General features: G+C 40.1%; 2 protein-coding genes across 2 annotated transcripts in view; one reads left to right on the forward strand and one right to left on the reverse strand.

Moving 5' to 3' along the window:
- Positions 1-5761, forward strand: part of LOC119489972 (N-fatty-acyl-amino acid synthase/hydrolase PM20D1.2-like) — a 7955-nt gene extending 2194 nt beyond the window's left edge. The window contains exons 3-13 of the mRNA XM_037773050.1: positions 218-453; positions 565-651; positions 744-877; positions 1089-1208; positions 2220-2295; positions 2392-2453; positions 2539-2617; positions 2726-2797; positions 2891-3056; positions 3148-3247; positions 3602-5761. Coding sequence (XP_037628978.1) covers positions 218-453; positions 565-651; positions 744-877; positions 1089-1208; positions 2220-2295; positions 2392-2453; positions 2539-2617; positions 2726-2797; positions 2891-3056; positions 3148-3247; positions 3602-3731 — 1262 coding nt within the window. The 3' untranslated portion in view covers positions 3732-5761. The remainder of the gene's footprint in view (positions 1-217; positions 454-564; positions 652-743; positions 878-1088; positions 1209-2219; positions 2296-2391; positions 2454-2538; positions 2618-2725; positions 2798-2890; positions 3057-3147; positions 3248-3601) is intronic.
- Positions 5762-9529: 3768 nt separating this feature from the next.
- Positions 9530-19652, reverse strand: LOC119489970 (mucin-2-like). The gene is made up of 11 exons (XM_037773049.1): positions 19544-19652; positions 17614-17645; positions 17045-17071; positions 16687-16891; positions 16541-16597; positions 14991-15156; positions 14745-14869; positions 14529-14652; positions 14252-14434; positions 14023-14139; positions 9530-13881 (listed from the first exon to the last, which is right to left on the reverse strand). Exons 1-11 carry the CDS (start codon positions 19564-19566, stop codon positions 10555-10557), a joined length of 4386 nt encoding a protein of 1461 aa, XP_037628977.1. The 5' UTR covers positions 19567-19652; the 3' UTR covers positions 9530-10554.
- Between the last annotated feature and the right edge of the window lie 7525 nt (positions 19653-27177).

The following is a 27177-nucleotide window of genomic DNA, read 5'->3' on the forward strand; positions in this document are numbered from 1 at the left end:
AATGCAACCAATAGCATCTTTTTTTGTTAGACCCATGTTTAAACCTTCATGCCACACAGGCCTGATGGCATCCTGAGCGTTATTTTCCATAGACTCGGGCTCCACTAGAGCTCCTCTAGAGTGACAGAAGACATTATACAACTTTTTTGTAACTGACCTTAATTTGTAAAATAAATGGAGTTCCCCCTTTAAGCTTGTACTGTTCTTCCTGTGTCAGCCTTCCCAACAGTTTTCTCTTCAAGCTTGGTTCATCATGAATTGGTGGCCAACTACAGCCATCTGTTTTGGGTGCAAGGATCACAGTCTGACCTGGTGCCATACCTGCTGCTGGCCCACATTGATGTAGTACCTGCCTCAGAATCGGATGGCTGGGAGGCCCCACCATTTTCTGCTAAGGAGATGGATGGCTTCATCTATGGTCGAGGGACCATAGACGACAAGAGTCCATTAATGGTGAGAGAACAAGTGATATTTTGTGTGATCTTGCCATTAAACAGATGTGAATTTAATTATTAACCTTTCATGTTCCGTCCAGACTAAACCAATATGCTTTATTTCTTCCAGGGAATACTTCAGGCACTGGAGTATTTGCTGATAAAAGGCTATGCTCCACGCAGAGGATTTTACATTGGTCTTGGTCATGATGAAGAAGTAAACATTCATTAAACTCTTACTTTTTGAAATTGTGAACTTAAATATGATTTAAAATATCATTGCATGTCCTTCAATATTTCTTTTTAAAGGTCAGTGGTTACAAGGGGGCAATGAACATAGTGCGATTAATGAAGCAGCGTGGTGTGCGGCTGTCGTTTGTCCTGGACGAGGGCCTGGCTGTACTTGATGGAGTCATCAGTGGTCTTGAAGGACCTGCTGCGCTGTGAGAACCTGTCTTGCTTTAGTGTAAACAAGATATTTAGTTAGCAGCTTTTCCATGTTAAAAACTAAACAATTTGCCCGAGCCTGATATCACAACAAACTCACAGGCATAGCTTAAAATCGCATGTCTCCATTAAATTATGTGAAAAATATATGTGATTGAATTGACATTTGTAATTTCTGTGTGTTCTGTGTGTGTACTTGTTTTGTAGAATTGGGATAAGTGAAAAGGGTTCGGCGACTGTAAAGCTTAGTACGTCTGTGGTCCCTGGTCACTCCTCAATGCCTCCCAGTGAGACCAGCATTGGGATCTTGGCTGCAGCAGTCAAAAGGTGAGAGGTTTATTTTCTTCAAATTGAGATTTTTAGCTCATTTAATTTCTGTATGAATTCTGGCTAGTCTTTGTGTTCATGCAGTACCATGTGATTAACTACATTTTTATCACTCGAACAAAAAGACAAGACTTTGGGCCCTATCTTACACAACGATACACAGCAGTGGTGCACAGCGGTGCACTAGCACTGTCATTGCTAGTTTCAGACTGACGCGGTTGTCATTTTCACGCCCACGTTGTGTAAGTAGCAAATGCACTTGCACCTCATTTTGGTCTTCAAATGAGGTGTGGTGAGGTGCTTTGTGGGCGCATTGCTATCTTGAGGCAGCAGAGATCTATTGCTCCATTGACCAACAAAAACTTGGTTGAAAGTATATCCGATGGTATATCCGGAGGATTCCGCTCAGCCGATCTGAGCCCCTGGAGGGTTGCATCGGAAAGCAATACAGTTTCCATTATTTATCAATACATGATTTTTTTATTTAGCCCAGTGCTTATGATCATATAAGGAATGTTGTTCCCCCGTGCCGCCTGCACCGGTTAAATACTGTAGGTGCATTTGCTTATATACAGTCAAATGGAGTTGTTGACGGGACAGAGGATTGGGAGCCAGGGGAGGCAGAGGGTCAAACACCACATACATCTGCTTGTACACTTTCACTTTACGCACGAGCAGATCCGTTTCCTCAGCAGAAAACAGCTCGCTTCTCCAATCTGCCGAATCCGCCTTTTAAATAGCAATGCGCCAATGTTCAGGCGCACCTGGCTTTTAAAGGGAATGGGAGATTAGTTAAATTCCTGTTACACCCAAAACACACCTATGATTAATTAAGAGACTAAATACAACCCCTTTGCCCATTGCGCGTTACTTTGCGCCCAGATTATGCGCCACTTAACTTGCAAAAGTGGAGTTGGACACGCCCTAAATGCACATTCGCCATGCAATTTAGACCATGCGCTATAGATCGTTAAAATAGGGCCCTTAAACTGTGCCATGCTATTTCCTCAGACTAGAAGAGAACCCTATGCCGAGATTATTTGGTCATGGGCCTGAACGTGAAACATTTGAGAATCTTGCGCATAAGGTAGGAAGAACCACCTACTTATCCACTACTTATCACATTTAATAGCATATTAGATCCCTCTCTGTTGTCACTCAATTACTCATTCTTTGTCTTCAGTTCGGGCTCCCAATGAAGTTCATAATGTCGAATTTGTGGCTGTTCGCCCCTCTCCTTGGCAGGTAATTACATCCTAAAATTCGTTCAGAATGTTTTCTACTGATTGTGCCCATTGGAATAAATCAGTTAGCATGTTTTATGTTGCAGGGTACTTGAAAGAAAACCAGAAACTAATGCTTTTGTAAGGACAACCACAGCAGTCACCATGTTTAATGCAGGAGTTAAGGTACAGTTCTGAGAGACAGTTATGAAATAGAGGGTAATTCACAGGAAATTAGATTGCAAGCAAGTCAATTTTCCTTAGTACAAACCTAAATTCTTTCCCATCATGTAGGTGAATATCATCCCTTCCCTCGCTGAAGCTTATGTAAATCTACGAATACACTCATCACAGTCATTACAAGAGGTAGAGTCTGAAGTTTTATTCTCCTTTTCGACAATTCTTGGTGTCTCTCCATGAATATTTTGAGTTGAATTAGATGTTTGCTGTCTTGTCTAGATCCTGGACCTAATCCAGTCTACAGTGGGGGACCAACGAGTGAAGATAGAGCTTGTTGATGGGTTTGACCCTCTGCCTGTGAGCTCTGCAGATGAAAAGTCCTTCGGCTTCCAGATCATTAAGAAAACCGTGTTGGACATGTTTCCAACAGTTACAGTTGCTCCAGGTAGAATCCAGATACATTTAATTGTATACAAATTTGGTTATTAAAGTCAAAGTATTCCATAAGTGTTTTGATATAATGTTTAAATGTTCAGGTATCTGTATTGGGAACACAGACAGTCGACACTTCAAAGACCTGACGAATGATATTTATCGCTTCGCCCCTGTATGGTTTAAACCAGGTGATGCTCAGAGGTAAGGATCTAGTTTGTATAACACTGAATAAAAATAGTCTTAACAAAGCCTGCTGCAGTAAGTACAATACACTGCTTGAACAGAGTAATATCTGGCAAACTAGAAGGCAACTTGAACAAAAGAGCTTTGTGCTGTTGGTCACACGTTTATGTGACCTACTTGTACTGTTCAGACTTAAAGTTCCTCTTGAACAAATATAGTACTCAGAGTTTCATGTATAGAACCAACCTTTAGCCCAGTTTGCCCTTCAGCTTTGGTAATAAAAAGCACCAACCTGCAAGAACTGCACAAGGAAATCAAATGAAGGAAACTTTATTTTCTTCTTTTAAGATACGTTCTTTTTCTCTTTCTTAGATTCCATGGCATCAATGAACGGATTTCCAAAAAGAACTACGAGGAGATTGTAGTATTTTACTTCAGTCTGATTCAAAACTGTGACATGCAGAAGCTCCCTGAGCCTCATAGCTCTGTCCATGAACTCTAAGGAATAGACAGTATGAGTAAAATGCAGTCTGTGTTATCATTAGTCTGAATAATTATAGTATTATAGTATCCAACAGGACCTTGACTAACTGTATTAGTCACTACATTTCAAACAAAATTATGTGATTCTGCATTTTAGAACCAGACGGTTTAATTTTCCATTTTCCATAGCTTTACAGTAAACAATGGATTTTGAATCCTGTTTGATGACATACAGTATTGACCTTGTTGTGATGAAATGATCAGGGGATAACTATATACTATAACTCCTTTGCATTTGTGATTATGATTTTGGGGTATACAGTAGTGCTGTGATGATTTTTGAATATAAAATCATGATGTTATAATTTAATGAAATAACTGATAACATTTTTGTTGGGCTGCTAACAATATCGTAGTACTTGATATTATGATAGTACAAACTTTAATAAAATGACCATATAAAAATGTTTTTGGCTGCTCATAACACAAGATAACAACTACTTATTTTCTAAAGAATTACTGAGCAGTAAAGGTGCAGTGAGGTTGCAAATTGCAATCAACTATAAATTCTCCTGTGTGCAAAGTGTGTTGAAGAACTACGGTGGACGACGCATAAACGTAATAATGCGAATGGCCCTATTTAGAGAGTCAGTGTTTTGATAGTCCGTTCTGGACTGTAGAAACATGACGGCTCTGTGATTAGGACACGCTTCGTATGTAGATATAAACGGCTCATTCTATGGTAACAACAAGGTGATTATACACTAAAGAAAACACAATATTATATTCCATTTCTGCAAATAGATCCCCCTAAATGTTACACACTGTTCTTCACTGTTCTCTCACTTTCTGTTCTTCAATCCAATGGACAGTTTTTTTCTTCAAGATAAAGGCAAACCTGAAAGGAAGGGTCAAATGCCAAATTTAATCCAACATATTAGTGGAATCAGAAATTTGACACACCATACAATAAAATATGTATGTGTGATTACACCATTGAATTAAAAATATTTTTCACCTCATAATCAGACCAGAAGCCTGCCTTTCTGGTGTAGTGGCCTGCATTACCAACACCACTGATTGGTGCTCCAACCTCACTGGATTGAGAGGACAGGATAAAGATTCGCCCATATGCAGCAAATCCCAAAATGAGCTTTTCAGCAGGTACCCTCTGGTCCCGCCAATAACACATTGCATAGTCCTGAAATGTGGAAAAAAGTTGACCCAGTAATACACCAGTCACACATCCCTCAAAAAGTGAAATAACTGAAATTCATGTCAAATAAAACAATATTACAAACAAAGGTACACCAAAATAAAACTTAACTAAATCCTACCTTCAGGAATATTATAATCAGGTTTTGTTAGGTGTCCAGCCTATTTTTTATTGAGGATAGACTAAATATTAGTTGTAATCTGAATATACCTAAAAATTGACAAATGACAGTATAAAATCGTGTACTCACAATACTTAAGTATGCGTGCCATCTAGTGTCTTGGGATCTCTGGTGCAAGGGACTGTGATGTCCTGTGTGACGCTATGCCAGGTACCATGAAGGTCATATGCCATCACATTAATGAAATGCAGATACCTAAAAAATGCAGTTACGATCAAGCACCAACACATGATGACAGCTAATATTTTTTTAGTTTAATTTTTTTTTTTTACTTCCAAAGGAAACTAATAAGTTAAAAAATAATTATATGTATATATATATATTATTTTTTTAATGTTTAGTTTACTTTGGAATCTCTGCGACTTCATAACTGAAGGAACCTAGTATTCCTATGGAAGCAGCCATAGCAGTAGTGACCAATCTGGGACGGTTAGTTGATGTTCCCTCAGTAGTAGAGGAACTAAGACTCCCAAAAATTGAGATACCCCTAACCAAGGTAGCACAAAGCATGATGTTTGATCCTCAAAACCGAAATTATGAAAATGTAGGCTTCTCCAAAAGGGACAGCATCTGCCTTTTCACATGTATCACTAAATTTGGACTGGATGTTCACAGACAGTTATTGCATACAATAAAGCAAATATTTCATCAATACCTGTGTCAATCTTTGAAAATTCTACACTAAAATACATGGATTTTTGGTGGATATTGAATAGGAATAGGGGAATAATTGGGAATGGGTGTACCAAAGCATTTTGAGCTCTACCCATAGGAGCGTCACAAATACCAAAAATGTGTACCTTAAGACCCGGTAGACAGAATTTGACCAACTGTGGTGCACATGCTCTGGGGGTATTAATCAAGTATTAACCAAGATCTGAGCATTATATGCTATATTATGTCTTTGCTCAATTTGCTGTGCGCTGGAACGACCTAGAGACATGACACTTTGTACCATAACTGGCCATGATGTCCTAATGCTACACATAGAATATGATCCAAATTGGCCACATGGTGGCGCTACAACTTTTTCAAGGCCAGCCCCTCATACCATAAGTCCCATTGATTTGAAATTTTACAGACATGTGCTGCTGAATGTACTCTACAAAAAAGCCTCTTGGACTGCTAAAGTCTGCCAACTAGATTTTCCGATATTTTGAATTTTTTGAAAAACACATTTTTGACATCTTCTCCTAAACCACGAATCCGATTTCTACCAAATTTTCTGTGGATCATTATTGGATCAAGCTTATCAAAAGTTGCATAAGGCTTGTTGATATATCATTGCATTTTGAAGATATTGACCAATGAATTTCAAAAGGGCGTGGCTAAGCACATAAACAGACTTAAAGGTCTCATATTATGCTCATTTCCAGGTCCATAGATGTATTTTAATGTTGTACTTCAACATGTTTACATGCTGTAATGTTAAAAAAAACCTTTATTCTTCTCATATTGTCTGCCTCAATCTGCCTGCATAGAGCCACTTTCACCCTCTGTCTGAAAAACCCTGATTCAGCGCCCGTCTCCTCCCAGTCTGCTCTGATTGGTCAGCGTTTCCTGCTGTACGCTGTCAATCAAACGCCCTCAACACAGCATCACTTTCTCCCCCGAGCTTGCTCTGCAGCAGCTCCCCTGAGCTACAGAGAGAGAAGCAGCAGGAAGAGTTTCACATATAAACTACTTAAAAGCTTATAAACCAGAAACTTCACACAGCGCACGTTACCGGAGGAATCTGATCTGAAATCGGCGAGAAATTAACAACATCTGCGGTCAAGATTCCAGGTTTTCCTGACGGTTTTATTATTATTTCTGGTAAAAGACACCTGATAAACGTATGAAAGTAATCAGAGTAATGGTACAATATATATTGTCTCTGTGTTATCATGACTACAGACCGGTTAACGTTACACTCACCGTAGCTGAAAGACTTTATCCTGTACCATGTCAACATAACTGCAGGTGGAATTAAAAATGCTGTGTATAATTAATATTGTCATCTGTCTACTCAAATAAAGTTTGACTGTGAAACAGAAATGTGTTGTGTTGCTTACAGTCACTATTTACTACCTGTACCCTTTTACATGCATGACATAAAATACATTTTTCATATCACCTGTTTAAACAGTGTAATTACATAAAGTCTTTGTGAAATAACATGTTATATTTAGATGATGGGAGTACATGAAGCCTGTTCTGCTGGTTCTTGCAGACTAACAGAAGTAGGAGCAAACTTTGCTTATAGTTACAAGGCGGAAGCGAGAGAGTCACTCTGTGGGCGGGGTCACCTAGCTAGGAGTTGTTCTCCGTTGTTCTAACCGTTCCACCAGGAAACCCTTATATGGCCTGAAAATCGTAACCAAAGTCACCAAAGTAAGGAAGTGCTGCTCACATTTTTTCAGACCCATTTTCGGACAGATGGAGCAGGAGAAAAAGAGAGAGGATGGTCTTTTGTGATACTAGGGGGCCTGTAGACACCCTGGGGACAGATATTGATGTTTAAAAGACATGGAAAAGGGCATTTTGCGTAATAGGTGACCTTTAAGTCAACAACCATTTGCCCCATCATCTGGAAACTTGCAAGATATATCCACAAGAGTACCTTGAGCAAAAAAAGGCTTGAACCTGCGAACTGCCGCTTGCGGCTGTAATTAGGGACCGAGCACTAAAGTGCCAGGGACCCAACGGTGTAAATTGACTATACATTGTCCAATCTGCCCCAAACTTGACATGTTTTATAAGGGTCCCGACCTGAAGACATATATGTGCCATTGTGAGTGATAGTCATAGCGCCACCTACAGGAAACAGGAAGTTGTTGTAAATTGACTATACATTGTCCAATCTGCCCCAAACTTGACATGTTTTATAAGAGTCTTGGCCTGAAGACATATACGTTCCATCATTGAGTTATGGTGATAGCGCCACCTACTCGCAACAATAAATGGTTGTATACTGCCAGCCACCCTCATAGAAGTGCCTTTTAAGGATGCCCCACAGGTTCTCATCAGGTCATTTGCAGCGTCACGCGCTCCACGCAGAAAATATCCTCTAACTGTTGCATGCAATATCTGACTTTATTGGAAATGCACAGCAGCGGGTACCCCTGACGTGCGTAAAGGGGCAAGGGCCCGTTCAGCGCTGCTTGCAGCTTTAATTATTATTATTATTTTTCTGCTGCAAGATGGCATTTTTGAGGCACTTAGGATGCACGAAAACTCCCGAAAACTGGAATAGGCATCAAAACTGGCGAAAATTGCAAAGTTCTGTAGTGATTGGGCTCGGGCGTCGCCAGCGGGCTCCCATAGCGCCCCCAAATGCAGGCAGGTCTGAGAAAAAGTTCTATCTTGACGACATTTGAGTATGTCATTGCTCACATCTGCAATAGGGTATTAAATATTTTTGAGATTTTTTCGGCCGACAGGAAGTCAGCCGTCTTGGATTTTGTGCGTTAATTTAAAATTTACGAACACATGTTTGAGGACTTTTGGATACCCAAAAACTCATGAAACTTTAGACGCATATTCACACTACTAATTACTTCGAATATGGTGGTATGATTGGGTTTTGGCGTGGCATATTGGCTCTTTAGCTGCTTGCAGCTTTAATTATTTTTTTTATTTTTATTTTTTAAAGGGACTATTTGTAACTTTCAGAAATACTTGTTAACAGCGACACCTGTGGCCTTGAAATCAACGAAAGTCAGCGTCGAGCTTGCGCTTGCTCGCTCTAAATAGACATGGACGAGCATCACTCAAAACAGTGAGGCGACACACGTCAGCTAAAAGCACAATATCACTCTATATTTCAGCTGCTTGGCAGTAATGTTAGCTGACCAGACGAAGGTCTCTCCATGAATCAGTGCTGATCCTTGTGTTGGCTTTTCCTGCCTCAGCGCAGGCTCAGGCAGCGGGGCTACTCAACAAGTTACGTTATCGCATCCCGACCGCAGCCGGCAGCCGCAGGGAGACACCGGCACCCGGTCGGTAACAAGACGACAACGTAACACATGGAGGATCCCGTCACTTCACAAGACACGGAAAACCTCTGTTGGTCTGGAGGAGCTGCAGCATTTATTTCTGCACAAACGTCCCCTGTACATTCACTAGATATTCTCAGAGCTAAACTAACTCTTCTGCAGTGTGGAGTGAGCGCGCGTTCACGTCTAGTAGAGGTGGAGCGAGTACGCGAGAACGCGCGCTCTGTCTGAGTGAAGGTAAGCAGGCAGCGGAGACGAGGCTCCGGCCACACGCGAGCGCGCATATGCGAACGCGCATGTGTAGCGACCCGCTACATTTATACGCTTAAAAAGTTACAAACAGTCCCTTTAATTCCCAGAATAAACCTCACTCAGCATCGTGCACAGTCTCACAAGAGATGCAGAACTCTTCCTAAGTCAGTGACTTGAAACCTCAAAGATTTTTTATTCATCTTACAATGCAGTAAGTGGCTCTGATGTCGAGAAATGTTTGATAAGCAAGTCTTCTCCCTGCTGCTCCCGTGTCTTCTAATGAATTATTTCATATGAATGGCTTTTCCATGAGTGCCAGTTAGGCAGCTTGTTTCCACATATATAAGATATAATGTGTCTTTTATCTCACAAACACCTGATATACAAAGAACAACCAACATAGAACAACCAAATATAGAACAAAACCAAACAAAATGTGCCGAAATTTGTCAGGGAAACTTGTGGTATTTTATTAATTCATCATCAACTTAAATTTAGTAATATGTATTTGTATTTACATGTAGAGTATATAAATATATGCAATATGCAACATCTGTATCATTATGTAGGACAAATCCCGCAATAGCTAAATCTAAACCAACAAGAACAAACCCCATACAGGGTTAGATACACAAATAAGAAAGATATGCATGTCAGAATAAATGATGGCAAAAAACAAGAACATACACACCCAACTGGTTTAAATATACCTTCAATTAACAGACAGCAACAGGACAACAATTGTGAATACGCAGTAAGTTGTATTGATAAATAAAATAATATAAATAATATTTTATATTGACAGACATGGATGGCAGGACATTGCCATTCTTAACATGTACATACAGTTGCAAATTGATGAAAGTATATGTAACTAAATGCCGAAAGGTTTGGTGTCATCACGTTAATGCATAGCTTTGTTGTTTGCCAACTGAAAAGAAGATTTAACTTTTTTGCCATTGTTTTGGCATTTCAGTGGAGACAGGGTGCTTATGGAAATCCATCTGAGAATGTTAATGCTGACAATTGATGTGTAAATAGTTTTTTCTAATTTTTCCGCTTAAGTGTAGATTAGTGAAGCCTAAAAGGCAAGCATGACTATTATTAAGCATTTATTTTATTTATATAACTCAACAGTGAAGAATCAGAAGACATTGTACATATAATAGCTTTTGACAATGCCCCGCCATTTGTTAATGAGAATAAATACTATCACCTATGGGAAAGCACAGCACCTGCAGCTATCCTTAAAGACCGTAGTGGCCGGGCATTTAAGAATGAAAGTCTGTCCATTGGCGCATTGTAGAAATCGTGTTTGGTCAGTAGGATGGCGGAAGTGCCCATCGACCCTTCCTGCACAAGAGTTCTGGTTAACGGAAACTGTTGTGGTAGTTGGCGTTGTTGAAGCTGTTGTGGTAGGGGAAGTTGCTGTGGTCGTTGTAGGAGTTGTGGTAGTGGGCGTTGTTGTGGTTGTGGTAGGGGAAGTTGTTGTGGTTGTGGCAGGAGAAGTTGTTGTGGTTGTGGTAGTGGGCGTTGTTGTGGTCGTGGTGGGGGAAGTTGTTGTGGTAGTGGGCGTTGTTGTGGTCGTGGTGGGGGAAGTTGTTGTGGTAGTTGGCGTTGTTGTGGTTGTGGTAGGGGAAGTTGTTGTGGTTGTGGTAGGAGTTGTTGTGGTAGTGGGCGTTGTTGTGGTCGTGGTGGGGGAAGTTGTTGTGGTTGTGGCAGGAGAAGTTGTTGTGGTTGTGGTAGTGGGCGTTGTTGTGGTCGTGGTGGGGGAAGTTGTTGTGGTAGTGGGCGTTGTTGTGGTCGTGGTGGGGGAAGTTGTTGTGGTAGTTGGCGTTGTTGTGGTTGTGGTAGGGGAAGTTGTTGTGGTTGTGGTAGTGGGCGTTGTTGTGGTCGTGGTGGGGGAAGTTGTTGTGGTAGTTGGCGTTGTTGTGGTTGTGGTAGGGGAAGTTGTTGTGGTTTCAGTAGGGGAAGTTTTTGTAGTCGTGGTCGGGGAATTTTTTGTGGGCTCCGTAGGGTCTACTTTTGGCGGATCGGTTTGGGGAATTTTTGTGGGCTCAGTAGGGGTAGTTTTTGGCGGGTCAGGATTTTTTGTGGGCTCGGTAGGGGTAATTTTTGTGGGCTCGGTAGGGGAAGGTTTTGTGGTCGTGGTAGGGGAAGTTGTTGTGGTGGTTGTTGTTGTGGTAGGGGAAGTTGTTGTGGTTGTGGTAGGAGAAGTTGTTGTGGTCGTGGTAGGAGTTGTTGTGGTAGGGGAAGTTGTTGTGGTCGTGGTAGGAGTTGTTGTGGTAGTGGGCATTGTTGTGGTCGTGGTGGGGGAAGTTGTTGTGGTAGTTGGCGTTGTTGTGGTCGTGGTAGTGGGCGTTGTTGTGGTTGTGGTAGGAGAAGTTGTTATGGTCGTGGTAGGGGAAGTTGTTGTGGTTTCAGTAGGGGAAGTTTTTGTTGTCGTGGTCGGGGAATTTTTTGAGGGCTCCGTAGGGTCTACTTTTGGCGGATCGGTTTGGGGAATTTTTGTGGGCTCAGTAGGGGTAGTTTTTGGCGGGTCAGGATTTTTTGTGGGCTCGGTAGAGGAAGGTTTTGTGGTCGTGGTAGGGGAAGTTGTTGTGGTGGTTGTTGTTGTGGTAGGGGAAGTTGTTGTGGTTGTGGTAGGAGAAGTTGTTGTGGTCGTGGTAGGAGTTGTTGTGGTAGTGGCCATTGTTGTGGTCGTGGTGGGGGAAGTTGTTGTGGTAGTTGGCGTTATTGTGGTTGTGGTAGGAGAAGTTGTTGTGGTCGTGGTAGGGGAAGTTGTTGTGGTGGTTGTTGTTGTGGTAGGGGAAGTTGTTGTGGTTGTGGTAGGAGAAGTTGTTGTGGTCGTGGTAGGAGTTGTTGTGGTAGTGGGCATTGTTGTGGTCGTGGTGGGGGAAGTTGTTGTGGTAGTTGGCGTTATTGTGGTTGTGGTAGGAGAAGTTGTTGTGGTTGTGGTAGGAGAAGTTGTTGTGGTCGTGGTAGGAGTTGTTGTGGTAGTGGGCATTGTTGTGGTCGTGGTGGGGGAAGTTGTTGTGGTAGTTGGCGTTATTGTGGTTGTGGTAGGAGAAGTTGTTGTGGTTGTGGTAGGGGAAGGTTTTGTGGTCGTGGTAGGGGAAGTTGTTGTGGTGGTTGTTGTTGTGGTAGGGGAAGTTGTTGTGGTTGTGGTAGGAGAAGTTGTTGTGGTCGTGGTAGGAGTTGTTGTGGTAGTGGGCATTGTTGTGGTCGTGGTGGGGGAAGTTGTTGTGGTAGTTGGCGTTATTGTGGTTGTGGTAGGAGAAGTTGTTGTGGTTGTGGTAGGAGAAGTTGTTGTGGTCGTGGTAGGGGAAGTTGTTGTGATCGTGGTAGGGGAAGTTGTTGTGGTAGTTGACATTGTTGTGGTTGTGGTAGGGGGAGTCGTTGTGGTAGTTGTAGGGGGCGTTGTGGTTGTTGTGGTTGTTGACATTGTTGTGGTTGTGATAGGGGGAGTCGTTGTGGTAGTTGTAGGGGGAGTTGTGGTTGTTGTGGTTGTTATAGGGGGAGTTGTTGTAGTCAACATTGTTGTAGTTGTAGTAGGGAGAGTTGTTGTGGTTGTTGTAGGGGGAGTTGTTATGGTAGTTGACATTGTTGTGGTTGGTGTAGGGGGAGTTGTTGTAGTAGTGGGCATTGTTGTGGTTGTTGTGGTAGGGGGAATTGTTGTGGTTGTGGTAGGGGGAGTCATTGTGGTAGTTGTAGGGGGAGTTGTGGTTGTTGACTTTGTTGTGGTTGTGGTAGGGGGAGTCGTTGTGCTTGTGTCAGGGGGAATTGTTGTGGTGGTTGTAGGGGGAGTTGTTATGGTAGTTGACATTGTTGTGGTTGGTGTAGGGGGAGTTGTTGTAGTAGTGGGCATTGTTGTGGTCGTGGTGGGGGAAGTTGTTGTGGTAGTGGTTGTGGTTGTGGTAGGAGAAGTTGTTGTGGTCGTGGTAGGGGAAGTTGTTGTGGTTTCATTAGGGGAAGTTTTTGTTGTCGTGGTAAGGTCTTCTTTTGGCGGATCGGTTTGGGGAATTTTTGTGGACTCAGTAGGGGTAGTTTTTGTGGTCGTGGCAGGGGAAGTTGTTGTGGCTGTGGTGGGGGAAGTGGTTGTGGTAGGAGAAGTTGTTGTGGTCGTGGTAGGGGAAGTTGTTGTGATCGTGGTAGGGGAAGTTGTTGTGGTAGTTGACATTGTTGTGGTTGTGGTAGGGGGAGTCGTTGTGGTAGTTGTAGGGGGAGTTGTGGTTGTTGTGGTTGTTGACATTGTTGTGGTTGTGGTAGGGGGAGTCGTTGTGGTTGTATCAGGGGGAATTGTTGTGGTGGTTGTAGGGGGAGTTGTTATGGTAGTTGACATTGTTGTGGTTGTTGTAGTAGTGGGCATTGTTGTGGTTGTTGTGGTAGGGGGAATTGTTGTGGTTGTCGTAGGAAACAGGAGATTATACAGGTGGCTGATGAAGGGGCTGTTACCCATTTTACAGAACTGTCCAGTAGTATCGTCCAGGTCCAGAGACCAGACAAAGGCTCCTCCAAATTCATTAGTCTTTATGTAACGGACCTGAGAGGATGAGGAACAAAACATTTCAATAGCTGAAGTCATTTTGACAAAATATTTGTTAAATAAGTATTTTTCCAGATTTGTCATTTGTCATTTGCAAAGGAATTATTGAACAATATTTTGAATTAAACAGATGACTACCTTAATATCAAGGCTGTCTTTGTCGTCAAATCCAACCCACTGATTTTCTGTGGTGGCATATGGAACTTTCTGATCAGTAATCACATTGGTTTTAACCCCTTCAAGATAAAGGCAAGTCTGAAAAGAAGGGTCAAATGTCAATCTTTTTCACACCAAATACAGTAAAAGTGGCTAGCCTATAATAAGGCTATTGATATAAATACATTATATTCACAGCTTGCATTTTTACCTCATAATAGGCCCAGAATCCTTCTTCACCGGTGTAGCAGCCTTCTTCACCAGGACCATTGGCTGGTGCTCCAACAACACTGGATGCAGAGGAGAGGTTAAAAGCTCGCCCGTATGCCGCTAACCCCAAGTTTAGCTTTTGTGGAGGTGCTCCATTATTCTGCCAGTGCGTCATAGCAAAGTCCTATAATGTGGTGAAAAATAAACAATTAGGATGAAAGGACATTTCTAAATACAAAGATGTAAAATGCAGGTAAAATATGAATTCCAGTACTTACAGTGTTCAAGTATTGTCTGTCTCCAGTGTCTTGGGATCCGTTGAATAAGGGGCTGTGATGTCCTGTGACATTTTCCCAGGGGCCGTGAAAGTCAAATGTCAGCACATTAATGAAATCCAGGTGCCTGATAAAATGCAGAGGAGATAACGTTGACACAAAACATGACAACAGCTAATCATGGGTATACTGTTGAGAATTACATAAAATTAGTTTTACTTGGCAATCTGTCCGACTTCATAACTGGCATCGATGGTTGCTTTCTCAGCAGAGACACTAGCAGTGACGATTAATCTGTCATTGCCATCTACTTTTCCATCATCCTCAAAGGCGTCTTTGAGCTCCTATACAACACAGAAACATGGTTCAGTCTCTGTTGAATAAAAAATCTAATATTTTCATACATGGTGCAGTATGGCATATTTCTGACAGTGTCTGTCCCAAAAGATAAATTCAGGATCTGACCTGGCACAGCAGTGTGAATCTCTGCTTGTCCTGTGATTGGCTTCCAGCTCCTCCGGGGTACCTCCAGTCAATGTTCAGCCCATCAAACCCATTCATTCTCAGTAGTGTGATAGCAGAGTCGATGAACGTTTTTCTGTTTTGTTGTGTTGACACCATTGTACTGAATCTGGTAAACATTTGAACAAAACACTGTTTTCAAGAAGGCACTCCACATACTGCATTTAAGGGTTCTGGTTTAATAGCACAAACTCAAAGGGCAACGCAAAGCACAAGGTCACGTGTGCCAAGACAAATATATAGCCATAAGCAAATAGTCTGGTTAACATGCTTTTCATTTGTACTTATGAATGACAATGAAAATGAGCCACGCAATGATCCAAGTACCTATAATGCGTAGTTACTAACCTCATTATAAGGCTGCAATACATTTTGCACAAGTTTAGTAAAAGAGTATAGGGGTAAAATAAAAATGCATGTTAAATTGTTTTCAGGATTCCCACACGCCCTGGAAAACCCAGAAAACCTTGAAAAAAGTTGACCAATTTTCCAGGCATTGAAAACACATGGAAAATGAGAGAAAAAGTAAAATGTCTGGGAAAATCTTGTCCTTTGCTTGGAAAATTATTTCAGCATTCTCCTATTTTCCTTTAGCTGAGTTACTAGCCTATCAGAGCTCCCCAATACGGATAACATTGACATCTGAAAGGGCTAAGTTACGTCCAGGATCATATTAATGTTCAAAAGGTAGTTTATGGACGAGAGTATTTTTTAATAGGCTGCTCTCGGTTATGTTGTGGAAGTGCTGTGAACACACCCCCAAGTCAAGTCACATGGTAGTACATGCAGGTTACGTCTAGTGCAGGACGTTTTAGCCATAGACTGCAAGTCTTTTGAATGTCCTGGAAAAGTCCTTGAAATCCTGATCTCTAGTAAAGAGTTGGAATTAGCATTAGACTTAATGCAAACACCCAATTTTCAACATTACCCAGTTTTCAACATAAACAAATTTATTTCATTTTATTTTATTGTATTTCTTTTTAAGAGTGACATCGTCACATAAACAAAATTGAATGAAAATAATTTTGATTAAAAATTTGAATGCCAACACAAATCTATTTGATGTTTGCAGATACCAAGAATATTTATATTTTATATATTATTTGTGTGATTCTTTTCCATCAACCTGCTTTTAGTTTCACATAATGTAATAAAGTATCAGGTATAAATATGTTTGCTTGTTAAACTATGTTTAAGTGTGTATTTGCATTAATATATTGTCATCAGATAGGCTATTTTGTTTGCGTGCCCTGATGGAATCATGAAATGCACTTAAATATGTAATCAAATACCAGCATCTCACATTGTGCTACCTCATTTGTTTGAAACCGTGCACCATGCATGCATGCTGAGCAAAGCACAAAATTACAGCGTCATAGGACAAAGCAAATTTCATGGTCAGGAAAAAAATACCAACATGTTGAATTACTGCTTACAGTTGTCTTTCTTGCACTGACACAAAATAGGACTACATTTTCTTGTAAGTAACTTACTTTTGGTTGTTAAATTTCAAGCCACCAACCGCCAGCAGGGTTTTGAGCATTGGATTTCTGTGGGAGCATAAAAGTTAAGTAATGATTGTTTAACAAAAAAAAAATTCAACATCATTTCCACAATATTTATAGGCTAAGGCACTGACCTGATTTTGAGTTCTTTAAACGACTCATAGCTTTGTAAGTCAGTTAGACTACTGGGGATCAGCTCATTTTTGTTATTAATGTCAGCAAAGGCATAGATCAGATGGGTGCACTTGTTCGGATTGATATCTGAAACTGTGAACTTCCCGTCCTCCGCTCTATCTTCAGCATCACTGTTATAGTAACACACTAGCCTGTTGGAAGAGGCTGAGACATGGAAGAAAATCATAATGGTTTTTATTAGTTTTTGAAGACATCAATTATATCAAGATCCTTGTTTGCCCAAAAAATGTTGATCAGGGACTTTATTTATCTGTTAGTAAGACTGTTGATTAGGATTGATGCAGATTATAAACTTACCCAAGCTGGCGATGATCAAACAGAGACCTTCAAAGTGAAAGACTGGTTAGTATTGGGTTAAAAACAAAGCTTAACAGGTCAGTTCATCCAATTACAAAATAAAATAAAGAAAAATCCACAGTTTTTTTCACTCCCTTCCATTGGTCCCTAGCATTACAGTTAGGTTTGGTTTTATTTGTCCAGGTTAATGATATATTACTCTCTTTCTGCAGCCACCCCAATACATTGGAGGTGAATGGAATTTAGTTTTACATTTAAAAAATTCACCAGCAATGTGAATTCTGGGTAATCAACACTGTATGTGTTGTGTGGATTATCCAGAGTAAGGGGGAGCACTGGTAACTCTTTCCAGAGTTACCAGTGAATTTTCTCAATGCAATTTTTCAGTGGCACCACAAACCAAATGCCATTCACTCTCACTGTAATCTGAGAGACAAAAACATGGGTAAAGAAAACAAAAAATGTCTGCATGGCTAGATACCACTGGAGGTAAGTGAGAAAATGTGTTTTTTTGTGATTTGGATGAACTGACCCTTTAAGGAGACAATAACTTGATGAGCGTGCCTTACCTGCAGTTAGAGTGAGCTTGCACATGTTGTCACTGTGGATAAGCAGAAGAAATAGAAAACAATGTTTAATATACCGCTGAAAAAAACAACACAATTTTCAACTGTTACCAAAAAAATGCATTTCAAGTCAGAAAACTGCACATCTTTAAATAAGTCTGTTTGTTCTGTCTAAAATGTCGTTTTGAGATGTTTATTCAGCACGAGTGAGTCTGTTGCAACCCTTGTGAAATTGGGTCTCAGAGTAAGCTTTGAATTCATCTTTGAAATAAGTCAATAATAATACAATTTATAGTATGTGCAGATCATTTTCAACATTAACAGCAAGGTAAATCAGGGACATACATTCAGTGTTTCAAAACAGGTGTCTGCTATTCCTGTGATGGTAAAATTCAGATTTTACAGGCATAGTTTATGTTCATTCACTCTCAAAGAATAGTGGCCAAAGTAAAGAGTATCAGTAAGTAGCTGCAGAATGGTCCACTGAGTATTTTAGCAGTTTAACCATTTCCACTCCACCCCTTTTTTTCATTACCCATTTTTGTGTTTTTTAGGGGGGGACTGTTTTTTTTTAGAGGGAGATAGCAGGTCACCCGTATACGTCACATAGAAGTGGTGTACATCATCTGAAAGCTGGAAACCCGACGATCAATTTGAGATACAGCTCAGCACTGTGTGTCAAGTCGTTGTAGTCATACATCAGAAATAAAAAAATTATAATTTATTTATTAAAATAACTTTTGAAAGTGTATAAGAGCTCAGAACATTATGATAGAAGTATAGGGTGGCCATTTCCATGCTCACTTATGTCTCATAAGTTGTTGCAGCAATTTGTTACACAGATTTAGTGCTAAATTTATCCATTTTTTACCAATAGAGAATTTATGAAGATTATCAATAATCCCTCCAAAATACCACATAAAGACACCACAGAGAAAGCCATGCTGTGATTTGGTATCAAAAACTTTTGACGTTTGGCGATTTCTGCATGAATTGCATTTTTCAAAGATTGGATGACGAGCACTTCTGTTCTGGAAACTGCTCAGAAACCCCCTCATTTTCAGTATATCTAGAAAAGCCATCCATCCTCTGAATGCCCTAGGTCTCTAGTTTGTGGTTGTAAAGTTTCATGAAGCTGTGATTATCCTAGAGGTCACCACAGGTCATTTTATAGAGTGAGGTCAAATTTCAAATTTCAAATTTCATTCTCACTACAATGAAATGGCTACTATGGGGACTGACATTATCACACATATTTTTTATTGAACGCAGGTTTTTCACCATTGGGTTCTTTTTTTGTTTTTGGCATGGATGTCATTTTGTGGCAGATTTTCTGTTCACTGCATATGACTTCACATGAAAGATCAAAGATTAATTTTCTCTTTACCATACATATATCACATTGCTGCACAAATCAATTTACTGTAGGCCTATACATACATATCTTTTTTCTGTGTACCATAGTATTGTACAGTATTGACTTTTCCCAGTAAACTTTTACCGACTGTTGAAATGGGAATCAAAAAAGCTCAGTGCGAACGATACACAACAGCATTCAGCGAGACAAAACTGACATTTTTGTATCGTACAGTAAGCAGTCAGTGTCAACAAAACAGAGATTTGTATAAAAGAAACATTTCCAGGGTTGACTGCCATGGTGAAAAAACATCTAAACATTTTCACAAGAACGGCTCACACAATGACAAAACAACTTTTAATTTTGGTGGCGTTGGCCAATTTACTGACTTAATAAGTAGGTTTTGAAGCATGAATTTGAATACAGTTTAGAGAATGTTAAGACTGTTCCAAAAAAAATTAGCCAAAGCGATTTAGAAACACAGTAAGATGTAGCCAACAGCCACTGATGTTTTCAGCACCCAATCAAAACATCTAAGGGTATAAGTAAGAGAGTAAGAGTAAAAGGGATACTTACAAATAGAATGGTGAAAGAAGCATGTACTGTCTCTCTACTGTGACTGATGGCTGACAGATGTCTGGCTGCGCTGTTTTGAAATAGGTAGACTAGGTAGGCGGACTAGGTGTGGCAGTTAACAAGGGTGGGGATAATTACTGTACTGTTCCAATGTCCTAAGCAATTGTACACTGATGGAATCTGGGACAACAAAACAAAGTAACCTCATGCCAGAAGGAAGTGTTTTCACTCTAATAGGGGAACTGAGAGCTCTGCAGTCACCAGTGTTAATGTGCACCAGAGATTGATTCAGACTAATTAAAAACTGTTGAGTTTGATTAAGCTGAGTATGAAGTTCAAGAACAACAAAAGGACAGCGGCAAACAACAGTTGAAGTTTTTTTTTTTTTCTTTATCATAATATCCTTTCAAATTGTGAGCTATCTATCAGTTGCTTATAATTGCCAGTTTAAAATGCGATATTCATACAAAGTGACCAGAAAAACAGGACAGCTCAAATTAGATTAGCACAAATCAGACACAACACTTCAACAGGACCACACAGCATAGTATTAAGTTTCATGGGGCACACAAAGTCAATATTGTGGAGCTGCATTGGACTCAGGAGTTTGTTTGTTTTTTTGCATTATTTTACCATTTCTCAACCGAATAGCCAGTTGTGGATAATCAGGACACATTTATATAATACATTATATTATTTTTTATAGCATTGAGACTGTAACTTGTTGAGGCCTAGATATTCTTACCTCAACAATAAATTTCCCCTGGTCCCCTGTGACAGCTGCGTTTCTTGACTGTCAATTAGAATCGTCTTTCGTCAGAAGGTCAGTTTTATATTCTGTGGTGTGTTCATCAGTGCCACTACGAATCTAGCTGTGGCCAGTTTGTAGATTTCCTTAAAAGTATTGGAACGATTATTTTTGGATGCATGTCCCACACAGCTGGTGTTTTTTGTTTTATGATGTAGGCAACAGCCACTGATGTTGTCGGCACCCAACCAAAAACATTTAAGGGACATTCTCTTACCTAGATAAATACTCAAATTAAGATCAGTCCTCATACCCAACACATTGACATCCCAACTCGTCACATACTTGTGCTTTGCCAGACCCCTTGGCGTCACTTTTCTGTCACAGTGAACACATGCTTAACGTGAATTAAACAAAAATGCTTAGGTTTGAATTACACATAGCTTTAAATTACTATGTTTGTAAAGTGACAATGTGATTTAACATTGTGAACACGGGAAAGGAATGAACAGCTGATTGTAAGGTGAAAGCTAAACTTTACGCACGGGACACATACAGCTGTCTCCTGGATGAAAGCCCTGTGTTGTTGGGCCCATCCACCTCCCCTCCCGCCCGCCTTGTGTGTGGCTTTGCGCTCTTTAAACTACATCACCACAGCACTTTCTCTCAGCGTTTAATACTGCGTCAAAATGGGTTTACATTATAGTCAATTGAAACCCAATGTGTTTCATACAGGCACTAAAGGGTGCCTTGTGCCTTGGTATCACACACCGATAGGCGTGACAAAGCGTCGGTAATTTACATTCTGGGAATGAGAACAGGCTGTCATACCACAAGTTTGGGCAGATGATTTGTCTTGTGAAAAAAATGTTGCAAAGCAGGATGGTTGTTACTCAGCGTAGTTTAATTATCTTCTTTAGCGATGCTGATTCAAAAGTAGTTTTAGAATACTGGGTGGAAAACACAACATTTCCAGATGTGTGAGCCAGACGGTCTTCTTTACAGTTCTGCATTTTCAGTAAAGCTCTTGCTTGGTTATCAGATTACTTTTTTATCTTGTGTTTTAATCCCACAGAAGATCAGACCAGGACTAATTTGACTGAACAGGCTGGTAACTGTATGTATATGATCAATCATGTTTGACCAATTAATTGCCTGTGTCATGTAACAACACTGAATTAAGACTGAAAATGATCACAAGATGTACAAAATTGGTACACAACACAATAATGAAATAAGATACAACTAAATTAAAAGGGAAACAGTCTGCACAGTGCCTGCTGGTTCATCACCCTCACAAAAATGTGTGTAGTTTAGCTAGTTAGAGAGATGGAGTCAGTATAGCAATATACATAGCAGCAACAAAGGAATGAGTGAAAATGTGGTTTGTTACAACCAGAGTACAAGGGATACTAATAGAATGGTGAAAGAAGCATAAACTGTGACTGATGACTGACTTGTCTGGCTGTGCTGTTTTAAAAATAGCTCGACAGATGACAGGGTGTGGCAGTTAACTAGGTTGGGGATAATTACTGTAATGTTCCAATGAATCTGGGACAACAGAACAAAGCCACCTCATGCCAGGCCCTATTCACTTTTAATTAGGGCCCGAGCACCGACAACGTCGGGCCAGCGAAGGCCTTATTGAAACTGTAGGAATTCTTCTTCTTTTTCTTTTTCTTAAAATTAATCGCCTTTTTGACGACTTTAACATACTCAAAAAGTTGTTAAACTTGGCACACTTATCAGACGCGGTGAAAATCTTTAGTATTTTAAGGGTCTCGGGCTTGGGTGTTGCAAAATGGCTCGCTGGCGCCCCCTAGAGACACACACTCCAAGCACTCTACTCTTACAACAACTAGCTCTACAGAGGGCCATTCGCTTTTTCGTGCCGGCCACCGTAGCAATCCTACATGCTTGGCACACGGGAGAAGTAGTAATTTGCAACGTCAGCGCTAGATCCTACACACTGTTCCTTAAAAAACAACAAAAGTATAGCTAGCGTCAGCGTCAAAATCTGATTGATTGCATTGTTTTCTATTGGAGTCTTGGCCGCGAGCGTCACATTGCTGCACAGCGGGACTGAGCTTTTATTGGATGCTCTGTTTCTATTTATTCCCGTAAAGAGCTTTGAAAGCCCCGCAATGGATGAGGAAAGGATGATTTGTGAAGAAGAAATGAGGAGTTATCTTTATGAATGCGATCGGGAGATCGGCATTTCTAGTCGCCGTTAGCTGCACCCGGTGGGCAACACAGTCCTGCTTGGCTTAATAATGAAGCTAACAGCTGTTAATGGTGGTTCCATTGAGATACATTATGATCTGTTCGAGCTCTATTCAGTATTCAGTATTGAGCGTAGGTAAAATATAATGTCATGATGTGTTCAAATGTTATCTTGTAAAATTTAGTTTTTGTTGAGAAACTTGGATAAATTAAGTTTGAAGGAGATGTTTTCACAGCAATATGAAATACATATTAGAGAGAGAATTATGACCTGTTTAGCTTCCTAACACTAGCTCTAAGCAACTACTAATACATAATTAAATCTACTGATGCCAAGATTTTTTTTAATCAAAGCAAATATTTATATAAAAATACAATCATTTATTTTCTAATCATTTGAATTGTGTGTTTTGGATAAACATGCTCCAGTTCAAAGGTTTAGAGTGAAGGGACAAGATAACGCTTGGTTTTTCCCCTGATTTGGCAAAGCTACTCCATGAGAGAAAGTTGGTCAGGGCGAAGGCTAGGAAAACGGGAACTGAGGCTGATTGGCTTTATTTTAGGCAATTACACAACCATTTAATTTCTTTTACCAGACCAGCCAAGTCTGAATTGTATTTGTCTGCAACAACTGAAAATTTGAACAACCCTAGGAAATTCTGGAAAGCTATTAAATGTATTTCAGCCACTGATAATAATCGTGAACTGCCTCCTTGGATTGTAAAGGACACATCCATGCTTTGCTGGAATGATTTTCTGGAGAGATGTTCTAATCTCAATGAGACTCCCCTGGTTAAATAAAGCTTAAATAAAATAAAATATACAAAGTCTGGGGATAAACACATTTATTTCAAGGTTTTTCCAACTCTGAAGCAATTCTGTAGAATGGCCCAGTTACTTCTATGGCATTTCTCTGTCATGAAGGCCTGAAGTCTGGTTTTCGCCTGTAGTTACTCTAAAAGACTTCCTGTAATCAACAAATAAAACAACGTCATGACATGACTAAAGGTATGTCAAATGACGGTAAGTGTTAAAGACAAAGTTCATGCACGGAACAAGGCTAGTATCAGTACAAATAAGCAGCAGCATTGTTATGTAAGGCACATCTAATTACATAATGGATACAAATTCACCAACAAGAACACACCCACACAAGACATTAGTTTCAATGACAAGGAAAGCAATTATTGACATAATGAACAGCACTATCATCAAATAAGGCATGTCCTGAAACAGCGTTGCAACCAAACAAATAACACACACACCCAACTGGGTTCGAAACACCTACCTACCACCTTGTTGTTATTATTCTCTATTGACAAACAGTACTGAACATTGCTGTGTATTGACAAGCATTGGCTGTAATGAAATGCAGTTGCTGCTTTCCTACATGGACCAGTACAACATTCTGTTTCTTTACTGCTTTAACTGATTAGACAGACTGATCATAAATACTGCTAAATCTGCTAAAGTTGCCAACTCTCGTGATTCCTCTTATAAACTGGCGTGTGTTTACAGTGGCTCACAAAGCACTGTAGAAGAGGAGTATGCCACATCTGATAAAGTAAGATGACGTACTGCATGCATACTGCATTCGTATTTTTAGCCATGCTCAATGGATGACAAGTCAGTCTGTCAGTTTCTCTGCCGGTCTCCACCCCTTTGATCCTGACTGCAACACAGTATCTCAACATCTACTGGATGCATATTAATGTTCACCTCCGTTTGAATTATAATAACTTAGGTGATCCCCTAACTTTTCATTTAGCACCATAATCAGGTTATGAATCATTTTAATTTATCAATCAATTGAATTTGTCAAATACTTTGGTGTATGACCAAATAGGTGCAAACTACTAGAATGGCTGTAGACTCTTAAGGGGATGTTTGCTAAAGATTTGCAGCTCTTTTATTTCAACATTCAAATTGCATTTATCCCTTTGTTATTAAAAGATTGCATGTTTGGTCTCATGCATCTTGTATTTTAAGGCATTCCTGTTAAGAGGCACACAATATTGGAAGAGGGAATGAAAACTCATACAAATAGCCACAGTGCCTAGTTTATATGGAAGTTTTTATTGGACTTTATTAGTTGTAATCTACAGAAGACAATCCACAAATGTGCACCATGATTTCCAAATATTTCCCTATCCACAAAAAAAATGTATTTTTGTATTTGTGTTGTGTAAAGTCACATCCACAAAAATAAAGGACGATTTGCAAATAAGCATAACTTACTCTGTAAATACGTAATTTAAGGTTTACATGTAAAGTGATATATACGCATTTGTGCATCCATTTGTACACGTGGAATGACATTTGCAGATCGCTTCCTGTGGATTTATGGGCCACAAGACATTTGTAACTTTCCTCCTGTTTGTTTACGGAATTTTGTCTAATTCATACTGCAGCAGATCTGTAGAAACAATCTGTAAGTATGAGGTGCATTTACTAGCTCCACCAGTAGGTGGAGACATTCCCTCACATGAGCTGACGGATCTACGGTCTACAACTGCTGGCAGAAAGCTAGAAGAAAAGTCAGTCTCACCACCAGGGGACAACCAACAGCCTGGCTTGTGGAGGTGAAAGACGACGTGGAACATCTTTATTTAACCCAACGGTTGTGATGTGGGATTGGGTTAATCATATCCAGGTGAGTGTGCTGTGCTGTGCTTGCTTAGCCTTTAGTGCCGTTACCTACAGTTAGCTAGCTTAGTGTAAGCGGTGGTAACGTTAGCTAGCTGTGTCCAAGCTAGCTCGTGTTAGGACCCAGCGGTAGACATAAATCCGTGGCCGGGCATCTGACTTCTGTGAGTGGGCCCAATGTAAACACAAGAGTTGATGCCGGCACTTGAGCGTATTAATCAGGCTGATTATACAATCATAATCACATCCTTCCATCTATAGGCTACGTAGCACATGCTGTCACGCGCTGAATTCATTAAAATATGTATTTACAGAGTAAGTTATGTGTATTTGCAAATCGCCCCGTATTTTTGTGGATGTGACTTTACACAACACAAATTCAAAAATACGTTTGCGGATAGTGAAATATTTGTAGATCATGGTACATATTTGTGAATTGTCTTCGGTGGATTACAACTATTATCCACAGATCTGCTGCGGTACGAATTGGACAAAATTCCGTAGAACAAACAGGAGGAAGTTTACAAATGTCTCGTGGCCCATAAATCCACAGGAAGTGATCTGCAAATGTGCAAATATCATTCCAGGTGTGCAAATGGATGCACAAATGCGGATATATTACTTTACATGTAAACCTTAAAATACGTATTTACAGAGTAAGTTATGTGTATTTGCAAATTGTGGATGTGACTTTACACAACACAAATACAAAAATACATGTTTGTGGATAGTAAAATATTTGGAAATCATGGTACACATTAGTGGATTGTCTTCTGTGGATTAAAACTAATAAAGTCCAATAAAAACTTCCATAGGTTTATCACTGTTATATTGAATGGTTGCAACATGTACATAATTGGTATGTACAACATATAATATTCATAACATTAGGACAACACATGGTTTATTAAAATAAGTAAATGGGATACATACAAACAATAATCATGGATAATCATGGTGAAAGAAGCATTTACTATGGCTGATGGATGACTGACAGATGTCTGTCTGTGCTGTTTTGAATTGTGGCAGATTGTACAATGAGGATTTCACTGAAGATTGCAGGGTTGCAGTTAATTTGCTTCTGAATTGGTATGTTTTCCCCTCAAGCGGAGCTACACAATAATCCTATTGGCTCTGCCTGCACATCTGTTGTTGCTGTGTGATTCTCTCCATGTGTTTTAACCTTTTAGGATTTTGCTCTGACTTTTTATATTTGATCTCGCTATTTGTGTTGTGCAAACAAAGTAATCTGACAAGAAATGCGAGTTAGCACATGTTTGACTGACTAACAGTTCTTTTTTTTGCCAAATGATGTGGCGTTGTATCAAAACTTGAGTTGAACTCATTTGCCAGGACCCTTTGGGTTGTGCCAATGCGGTGGTCTTTGTGAAATAAATGAGGAGGCTGCGCTTTTTTACGCAACTCTATTGACAGGTTTAACAAGTCCTAAGTGAGCACGGCTGTTTCCTGTACCTCACGTTTGGCAGGCGCTAATGCCAAGATACTCTCTCCTGCTTAACAACTTTGTTGTGTGTTTGTGATTGTTCTGTGAAGTTGGATGGCTAACTAAATATTTTGGCTAACAATACACAGCTTTATACTAAAATGCACACAACATTATAACATAATAAGTAAGTTCAATGCTCACAAAACGAAAGACAAAAACTATACAAGAAAAAATACCAAAATACCTGACATGAAGCCCTCATCTAGCCAACAGACACAAAGCACAAACACAGGCATGACACATCTGAGGCGATCAGGCAGTTTTATTCAAATAGCCGAAACAAAGAACTGGATCCTATTTGATGTACAGTAAGAAAAAGCCACCATTTTTGATGACTTGAGCGGTTGTTTAAAATTGTTTGTTGTACAGTTAAGATAGGCATTTCTGCTGAGTGACAATGATTTTGCTGCTGACTTTCAGCCTTGTGAAATGAGAATGAGTTTTTCTGTTTGAGGTTGAGGGATGCACAGTAGCAAATGAAAGGAAAAGTGTAAACGGACTTATGAAACA

Source organism: Sebastes umbrosus, chromosome 6 (genome assembly GCF_015220745.1).
Source record: "Sebastes umbrosus isolate fSebUmb1 chromosome 6, fSebUmb1.pri, whole genome shotgun sequence".
Classification (NCBI taxonomy): Eukaryota; Metazoa; Chordata; class Actinopteri; order Perciformes; family Sebastidae; genus Sebastes; species Sebastes umbrosus.

What these genes read in the sequence shown, in the direction of transcription:
- LOC119489970 (XM_037773049.1), bottom strand. Translation starts at nt 19,566, where the DNA reads ATGCTTCTTTCACCATTCTATTT. An exon ending in GATTCACACTGCTGTGCCAG is followed by an intron (nt 14,870 to 14,990) that starts GTCAGATCCTGA and finishes TGTGTTGTATAG; the next exon opens with GAGCTCAAAGACGCCTTTGA. An exon ending in GAAGTCGGACAGATTGCCAA is followed by an intron (nt 14,653 to 14,744) that starts GTAAAACTAATT and finishes GCATTTTATCAG; the next exon opens with GCACCTGGATTTCATTAATG.